The 9,518-nt window shown below is 38.3% G+C and overlaps 1 protein-coding gene across 2 annotated transcripts in view; it reads left to right on the forward strand.

The window, feature by feature from the left end:
- The window catches only part of kif19 (kinesin family member 19), a 48,582-nt gene extending 39,652 nt beyond the window's left edge, over window positions 1-8,930 (forward strand). Inside the window, exons 8-20 of one of the 2 annotated variants that reach the window (XM_016245852.1) lie at window positions 443-589; window positions 686-808; window positions 1,026-1,182; window positions 2,081-2,255; window positions 2,488-2,686; window positions 3,002-3,272; window positions 3,515-3,636; window positions 3,864-4,027; window positions 4,297-4,390; window positions 5,204-5,327; window positions 5,484-5,869; window positions 7,407-7,572; window positions 7,914-8,930. In XM_016245852.1, the coding sequence (XP_016101338.1) occupies window positions 443-589; window positions 686-808; window positions 1,026-1,182; window positions 2,081-2,255; window positions 2,488-2,686; window positions 3,002-3,272; window positions 3,515-3,636; window positions 3,864-4,027; window positions 4,297-4,390; window positions 5,204-5,327; window positions 5,484-5,869; window positions 7,407-7,572; window positions 7,914-8,050 (2,265 nt within the window). In that variant the 3' untranslated portion in view covers window positions 8,051-8,930. The remainder of the gene's footprint in view (window positions 1-442; window positions 590-685; window positions 809-1,025; window positions 1,183-2,080; window positions 2,256-2,487; window positions 2,687-3,001; window positions 3,273-3,514; window positions 3,637-3,863; window positions 4,028-4,296; window positions 4,391-5,203; window positions 5,328-5,483; window positions 5,870-7,406; window positions 7,573-7,913) is intronic. The other variant, XM_016245854.1, reaches the window with a different exon arrangement.
- Window positions 8,931-9,518: the final 588 nt, after the last annotated feature.

Below are 9,518 nucleotides of genomic sequence, written 5' to 3' on the forward strand. Positions count from 1 at the left end.
TCATCCGTTATGATGCAACACCTCCACAGGTCCAATCAGGTGATTTTGATGAAAGACATGTGAATCATGTTTAATATTAAAGTGTAATTTCCACTCACTCCATGAGATTGGAAGATATGAGAGAACACGTTTAGAGAGCGTGCCATGTATTTGCCATGGAAACGGTTAAAAGTGTTAACCACTCAGGCACCATGTGGGATTAAACATGCATGTGACAGGCACAAAAGCAGATCATGTTGTTTCTGGTTATGGGGTATTGTTGCTCAGAAACATGAGTGCTTGTTTGTTCTCCATTGATGAGGAAGACAAGCCTGTTGCACAACTATACAGAAAATGAAATATGCAAGAGCGCCCCCTGCTGTAAGCTCTAACAGACTTCTTAACCTGCATGTAGGCTGACAGTTTAAAAACTTGGTGCAATAACTACTGTTTCTGCTTTCAGACACAGAACAGGGGTCAAAGGTTAAAAGAGGGCGCTCATATCAACCGCTCTTTGCTTGCGCTGGGGAACTGCATCAATGCTTTGAGCGAAAAGAATGGCAACAAATATGTCAATTACAGAGACAGCAAGCTCACGCGATTGCTCAAGGTACAGTGAAGTGAATCTTCATGAACAGAGAGGCATATGGGATATTTTTCTTGATTTTGATTTTGGTTGTCTTACTGGGTTTACTCATGACTGCAGGATTCGCTGGGAGGAAACAGTCGGACGATGATGATTGCCCATATAAGCCCTGCATCTCTGGCCTTTGAGGATTCACGGAATACCTTGACTTATGCAGACCGTGCCAAAAGCATCCGCACACGGGTTAGTTTAACACATGATAAAACAATGGACAACCTAGTAACCCATTATTACCATTCAAAAGTTTGGGTCAGTAAGATTTTCTTTTCTTTGTCAGTAAGATTGTTGCATTATTTTTGTTACACACTTTGTAATGCCGTTTCTCAATATTACTGTTTGGTGAAGAGTTTTTTAACTGTTATATCTTATCACTCTGTGTCATGTTATTCTTCCTATGCAGGTAAAGAGAAACCTGTTGAATGTGTCCTATCACATCGCCCAGTACACCAGCATCATCTCTGACCTGCGCAGCGAGATTCAGCGGCTGAAGAAAAAGATAGCAGACCAGGCCAGCAGACAGCTCAACCCGGACAGAACAGATATCCGCCATGTTCAAGGTAACATCCTATCTGTAAGAAGTGAAGTGAGATGTACCATTGATACCACCTTGATTTTTCTATTCTATTCTATTCTTTATTGTTCTGTTCTATTCTGTTCTGTTTTATTCCACTCTGATCTAATAGGTTGATTTATGTTTGGTTTGATTCTTTTATTAAATCCTTAGAATCCTTAGAAGTGATATGTACCATTGATATCACCACAATTTTATTTTAATTCTATTCTATTCTACTCTACTCTACTCTGGCCTATTTAATTCTAATAGATAATTTTCCTTGATTAGATTATTATCTGTTAGATTATATTCTTTTCTTAATTATTCTGTTCTATTTAAATCTAGTAGATTATTTTCTGCTTGATTACATTATTTTCCATTTGACTAGATTATTTTCTAAATTATTCTGTTCTATTATATTCTAATAAATTATTTTCTGTTTGATCAGGTTATTTTCTAATTGATTGTTCTGTCATATTCTATTCCAATATTTTTTTTTCTGTTCGTTTAATAATTTTCTAATTGATTCTATTCTATTGTGTTATTTTCTTTTTGATAAGATCATTTTTAATAAGATAATTCTGGTCTATTCTGTTGTATTATTTTCTGTATTTATTATTTTTTGCATTGTTTTCTGTTTGGTTAGATCCTTCTCTAATTGATTACATTCTATTCTGTTTTATTCTGGTCTTTCTGGTCTTTTCTGTTTGATTATAATATAATTTTAATTGATTTTGTTCTATTATATTATGAATGTTTAATATTTATTTAATATATTATTTTGACTATTTTTTCATTAGATGATTAATTTTTCTGCTCAGATTGTTTTCTATTCTATTCTATTTCTGTTCTATTCTCACTCAAAAGTGTGTCATTACATATTTTTTTGTGTTTGCCTCTAGCGGAGGTGCAGGCTCACTCTTCTCAGCAGAGCCGGGCTGAGATGGATCAACTGCGGGAGCAGCTGATCGATGCGTTTAGACAGCAGATGGACATCAGGAAGCGTCTTATGGAGCTGGACAACAGCAACATGGAAATCCAGATAGACACATCCAAACACCTGCTGACAATCGCAGAGTGAGTCTTCATTCTGCACACAAACCAAAACAAGATTATAGCTAAATACACACGTTGCCCTGAAGCTATTTTGACACTTTAGTCAGAAGACTATCATCCACAGTCATGAACACTATCATCAGTTGTTTTATCATTTCAGACTATGTGAAATGTTTTATTTGAAACTTTTGCTTGTGCTAACTTTCTTTCAAATAAATGCTTGATCATTGAAATATTATCTGTCTCCATCTAGCTGGGAGCAAGAACGCTTCAGGAGAAGAAAGAAGTGGCAGGGCGAGAGGAGGAAGGAGAGTTTTAATAAGGATGAAAGTGAAAAAGACTCAGACTCACCAGAATCTTTGCCTGACAGCACAGAGACACAAGAGGTGGCCATTGCCAGAGAGAACCTAGTCACGCTCATGGCTGAGCAGAAGAAAATGCGAAAACAGAAGGTAATATTGCTATTAGCCACTAGAAGGCGGAACAACACCTCAAAAAACTCCCAGTACTGCGCTGTGAGTTTAACATTTATGTCTGATTCCTTTTAGTGAATCAGTTGGTTTAACCGGTTCATTTCAGTGAACTTGTTATAATAACTTGTTATTCTTTTGGAACACTCTGCATAGGCAGTGCATACTACCTTAATACATTTCCTTTCTTTTTTTAGACTGAGACTCCTTATAAGCAAAGATAGATTGTGCATGACATGCCGTGTTAATAAAGTCACTCATCACAATAATTGACCATAGTCCCTCTGTTCTCTTTAGGCCGGATTGGAGCAGCGCCTGGCAGAGCTCAGAGAGAAAGCACGACGTCTTGAAGAGCTTCTCCCCCGCCGTGTGAGCTCAGAGGAGCAGAGGGAAGTGCTTTGCCTCCTCTGCAAGGTTCACGAGCTGGAGATCGAGAACGCAGAGATGCAGTCCAGCGCGCTGCTCAAGGACAACGTGATCCGACAGAAAAACGTGGTAGTGCAGCGTTTCGAACAGCACAGACACCTCTGCCATGAGATCATCCAGCAGCAGCGGCAGTTTATTGATGGTGAGTCATTCGCAGGAATAAGAAATGGCACTGAAATCTCAGCCAGAGATGAATCAGGCCAAACTGTGGCAGTAAAGTTTTCCAGAGTGATGCAATATGAGGGTTCAGTCCTGTTCAAGCTAAAATATATGCGTGTGTGTATGTGTGTGTGTAAACACACACACATACACACACACACACACACACACACACACACACACTTTCTTGTGGAAAATAACTGTTATAAGACGTTGTATTTGCAGATCACAGTCTCCTGGTTCCTCCTCATCTTCAAGAGCTTTATGAGATGTACATGAAGGAAATGGATGAGAAGAACTTGGACAGAGTCGTGGCCTTGGATAAGTTCACCATCCGTACTCTTAAGGTACGTCAAGCAGGCATTTTCAAGTCAACATGAAATCAAAATTGACTCTGTTTACTTTGTGAATACACATTATTGCTCATATTTTGCACAAAACATCAGTGCACATGGAACATTATGACATTAAAATGAGTTTCATGTTGACTTTAAAAGCTCTTCAAAAGAAGGACATGTTAAAAGCATAAAGTATTTCAGAGTGATCAAGAACATGTTAACACATATCTCTGTAGGAGGGTTACCTGCCCAAGATCACCCTCCTCAGTAGAGGTCGTGACCCCTTGCAGGAGATGGATTCAGACCAAGAAAGTGTTCGCACACTGGGCTCAGACAACAGAGAAGGCCAGACAAAACTGAGACGACACACGCTGCCTCCGATTCTCCCAGAGCCTGATGGGTAAGAAGAGTTCAAAGCAAATTAATTTGATACTTTTTTGACATTTCCCTCTTTATGCAAACTTAATATATTTCCTTGTATGGAAACCTTTAATGGCCAAAAGTATTTGGAATTTTGTGAATGTGAAAATAAAAATAGCAAGGAACATTCTGCTTGTCCTGGGGACATAAAAAGAACTGCTTTATAACTACCTCCTTCATATTGTGTTAAAGTTGAGTTTGTTCACATGCTTTTACTTCTAAGTTAAAAATGTTCTCCTGCCCATACAGAGACCGAGTGTTTAAGAGTAGTCACAAACAGATGAAGAACTCTGTAGTTATGACTCCTCCACCCATTCACATCAATGGCCAGGGCAACAGAGAGGTGAGCTTCTGGGAGTCTACATTTGCAGCTTACTATAATATGTGTCCCTGGCCCACAAAACCAGTCATAAGGGTCAATTTTTTGAGAAATTGAGATTTATACATCATCTGAAAGCTGAATAAATAAGCTTGTTATGATAGGACAATATTTGGCTGAGATACAACTATTTGAAAATCTGGAATCTGAGGGTGCAAAAAAATCGAAATATTGAGAAAATCACTTTTAAAGCTGTCCAAAGCAAGTTCTTAGCAATGCATATTACTAATCAAAAATGAAGATTTGATATATTTAGGGTAGGAAATTTACAAAGTATCTTCATGGAACATGATCTTTATTTAATATCTTAATGATTTTTGGCATAAAAAAAAAAAAAGATAATTTTGACCCATACAATGTATTGTTGGCTATTGCTACAAATATATATATATATATATATATTAGAATGATTTCTGAAGGATCATGTGACTCTGAAGACTAGAGTAACGATGCTGAAAATTCAGCCTTACCATCACAGGAGTAAATTGCATTTTAAAATGTATTAAAATAGAAGGCATTTTTTAGAATTGTAAAAATATTTCACAATATTACTGTTTTTAGTGTATTTTTGATCAAACAAATGCAACTTTGGTGCGATGTCTTTGACGTCTTTACCACTTTGAACAGTAGTATATGAAAATGGTAAAATTTGAAAAGATATTCACAGAAGGTGTGAACATTCTGTTTAATCTACATTTGAATTGGTTTCTCTGTTTTTTAACTGAGTGTACTGAATAAATGAGTGTGTCTGACACTATGCTGACTGTATCTCTGCAGCTGTTGCCATCTGTCCTGGATGACGCTCTGAGATGCAGCCATCTCAGTCACAGTATGAGCAGCCATCTGGACTCCTCACCTGAGAGCAGCGAGAACGGCACAGATGCCCTTCTGACTCCTAAAGGTAAGAGTTCCTCTGCTCTTTCATCTTTGTGCTGTTAAACAGCTCCCTGGAATACTTGATTTTGATTGGTCAGTTGAGGCAAATCTTACATGGCTTCTACTCAGATTAATGCCAAATTACATAATGTTTAAAATCCCTGAACTGTTTTCCCACCAGAGAGACAGCAGATTCTAAGAGGTGTGCAGAACATCGCAGTCAAGGCTGCTCGACGGCGTTCTAAGGTTCTAGAAATAGATGCCCTGCGATTGCCCCCGCCACCTTCGCCTCTAGATCCCAAGAAGCACAAGAGTAACCTGTCTCTGACCGAGGTGCCCCCTAAAGGCCTGGTGCTACGGCGTGGAAGACAGCCCAGCCCAGAGCTATGCCATGCCACCTCCGATGACAACCTATCCAGCAGCACGGGAGACGGCCCCGCACCCAACGGCACATGGACACGGCCGCGGAACCGCCAGGCTGTGAAGAACCCCACTCCACGAGAGAAGGACTTTGAGGGGCGCAGACGCAAGAGGAGATCTCGATCCTTTGAAGTCACAGGACAAGCAGTGAGTTTTTAGCATCTGTAATTAATGGATGAACCTCACGAAAACTTGTTCAGGTCATAATTTACCCCAAAAGAAGTAGAAGTTGTATTTTGCATAATTCAAATGGAATTTATTTTAAGGACCATTTATTTTCTTTACAATTAAGCATATTGTGTTAAAGGCACAGTATGTAATATTTTTTTATTAAAATTATCCAAAAACCACTAGAACAGTTTTATATATTTTGCTGACTTGTGTACTTACATTATGCCAAATGTTTCAAAGAATGTTTAAATCCAGAGAAATAAGCTATTTTAACTAGTGACACCGACCGTGTCTATACTGCCATTCTGTCCCCTGCCAATGACGTCATAACCCCTCGATTTCCGGTTTTGTTTTGTAGAAAACATGGAAACACCCAAGACGCTTTAATATGCTATGCTTTTTTATTAGACAGGTGACGACCGCACAGAGTAGCATTATAACAGAACGTTCAAATGTATCTAGTATGATAAAACAGCGCTGCTTACTTATGGAAGCGGTCGACTGTGGCATAATAAAAGCTCAGCTGCTTTCGAGCCGTGTGTCGCGCTCATTCAGCGGCCTCATTTCGCTTCGACGGCTTTCAGCCTCACCCTGCTTCATAGTACGACGTTAATAAATCTTTAATACATTAGCTCATCCATGAACATGATTTCTGCCCGAGTCTCATCGGATTGCTTCGGCTGTGGGGATGAAGACGACAACTCCCATGATTCCACACTCAGTCACGGCGTCATCTAACTACGCCTTTGTTTCTTTGGTTGTTTTGAATATGCGCCCTCTAGTGGCGAAAAATTGCATATTGTGCCTTTAATGTAAGCGGTCTTTACTCTTGCCTTTAAGACTACTTCCAGTGTCACATGATCCTTCAGAAATAATTCTAATATTCTGATTTGGTGGGGGAAAAAATCTTATTATCAATGTTGAAAACATTTAGCTGCTTATTTTTGTGTGTGTGTGAATTCCTTGATGAATAGAGAGTTCAAAAGAATAGCATTTATTTTAAAAATAGAAATCGTTTGTAATATTTATATGCCTTACGTTATACCTTTACCTAGCACTTTTGATCAATTTAATGCCTAAATGCTGAATAAAAGTATTAATGTCTTTGTAAAATATTTATACTACCATTCATAAGTTGTGTTTTTTTTTTGTTTAAATAATATGCTATTAATTGTTTGGGAATAAAAGACAAATAAATAGACTTTAAAACATAGTTTATATATATATATTTATATATTAAATATATTTATATAATATAAAATATAAGTATATAAATGTATATGCATGTAAATATTTCCAAAATATATGATGTATGTGAGTGTATGTACTGTATATATACATAATAAATATATACGTAGTACACACACATATATTATGTAAACAAAAACGAGCGATTAATCGCTTGACAGCACTAATATATATATATATATATACAGTATATATATATATATATATATATATATAATTTTTTTTTTCTTTTTTCAACAAACTCAATATTTTCTCCACCCCACAGCTGTCTCAGGCTAAGAACACAAGCCAGCGATTTCGTCCCCTGGACAGCACTTCTGATCCCCACCTGCACATTAACGGTCATCCCCCGGCCCCCCTTCTGCGCCCCCAACACAGAGCCCAGCCTCAGCTTACAAAAGTTCGACCCTCTCACAATATCCACCAAACAGGTTTGATATTACAATTTGATTTTTTTTTTTTTTATGACTTACTCATTTACTCGTTCACCTGGGGGAAGTCGTGGCCTAATGGTTAGAGAGTCGGACTCGTAACACAAAGGTTGTGGGTTCGAGTCTCGTACCAGCAGGGATTGTAGGTGGGGGGGGGGAATGTACGGCGCTCTCTCCCACCTTCAATACCACGACTGAGGTGCCCTTGAGCAAGACACCGAACCACCCAAGTGTCCACTTTGGATGGCACAGATGTGTTGTGTTCAATAGCACTAAGAACAACTATTAAGAAAATTAGAGTCAGTTTTGATTTCCTGTTGACCTTTATTAATACTCAACAGTATCAACAGCAGATGTCACTTCCTCCACTCTGCCCTCCCACCTCATCAAGCGTGGCCCCCAAACCAGGCTTCAACTTCAGCCCCTCCTGTACGTCACAACCAACGGAACAGGGGGTCAGCGCACCCGCAAACACTGAGGCCTGGCTTGAGCATAGACTGTCTCCTCTCAACCCCAGCATCAGCACTATGGAGCCAGTAAAACATGTAGAGACCCAGTGGAAGGTTTCTTCTTATATCCAGATGAAAGAGCTGTACAATGGATAATAAAACATTACTGAAATGTATCTGATCACATGAAAAATGGGCTACAAAGAAAGACAATGTACTCCTGTTTTGCTACCTGGGTTTTTTCTAAAATGCTCCTAGCTTTTCTCTGAAAACAGGCGACTTACAATGTATTTTATTTCATTTTATTTAGTCCATTGGCTTGTGTAAGTGGCAAAAATGGATTGTCATGAATTCAATGGCCTTGAATTGTGTAAAAACTTCTCACAATGACATGCAAACACACTCCTTTAAAGCCGAGCCAATGGGACAGGGGATGAAACCTGCCTCAGATGCCTTCCAATTGAATATGTATATCAGGCCTTATAGTGACAACTGAAATTCATTAAGCAGTTCCCAAAAACATATTTAAATCTGCAGAACTGAAACGGTGATGCTTGTTTATGCGACTGAGGAATCAAATATACCCTTCTCATTCCCCAGGGAGCAATATATATTTCGCAGCTTCTCTGTGAAAGTATTGCTCCCTCAGGTCTTGCACAAATGAATGTACTGTCACATTGCTTATGATTCATATGTCTGGCTTCTGTGCCCCGTTCCAATTACTGATGTCATTTTGTGTTTACTGCTAATAATCAATGTAGATTTACCTTCACTGTCACGCAGGTTTCAGCGTAGCTGTTTTCTCTAAAAATCCTTTTGGGTTTGTGTTAGTTCTTAGTACCAGACAAGGTGGCATACTGTATTTAACATAGTTCATACCCTCAGTGGAATGTTTTTAATCAAAAAAGGAAAAATCAAAAATGGCTGCCTTTTCTTTGAAAAGACTATTTTTGTTTTGTTTTTCAGAATTATACATGCATAGACACTTTTTTCTACTCTTAATTTTATACCTTTTTTTGTAACCAAATAAATTTGATTGACAAAGTGATTGCATTGTGACATCATGTTGTGGACAAAAAGTCTTCTCTGTCTTGCAAAATAATGCTTAGAGTTCCAGAAGTCAAAATGTAACTTCATTGCAAGAATACAACAAAGCTGAGATGCCTGCAGAACATCCGAGTCTTTCTCTGTCCAGACTACCATCTTTGCACATCTTTGTTGTTGGTCACTGTCCAATAAGCGTACAGACCATTCTTGCATCATACATCATTCGCAGTACTTTCCACAATTGTTTATTATTTCTCAGAACACTTGCTTTCATTGCAGAAAACCACCTGCTCGTCTGTTTTTCAAAAGATAACTTCTCTTATCTACCACTTTCCAGGTGCCCAAGGTTGCAGAGGATTACACATTTTAGGATTTTTTTTTTTTTTTTTACACACATCTCATCCTGTGGCATCTCCCTTCTCCAGTATTTCTATCTGTGTATTCTCCATT

The sequence above is a fragment of the Sinocyclocheilus grahami genome, unplaced genomic scaffold, assembly GCF_001515645.1.
Source record: "Sinocyclocheilus grahami isolate Dianchi unplaced genomic scaffold, SAMN03320097.WGS_v1.1 scaffold771.1, whole genome shotgun sequence".
In the NCBI taxonomy this organism is placed as follows: Eukaryota; Metazoa; Chordata; class Actinopteri; order Cypriniformes; family Cyprinidae; genus Sinocyclocheilus; species Sinocyclocheilus grahami.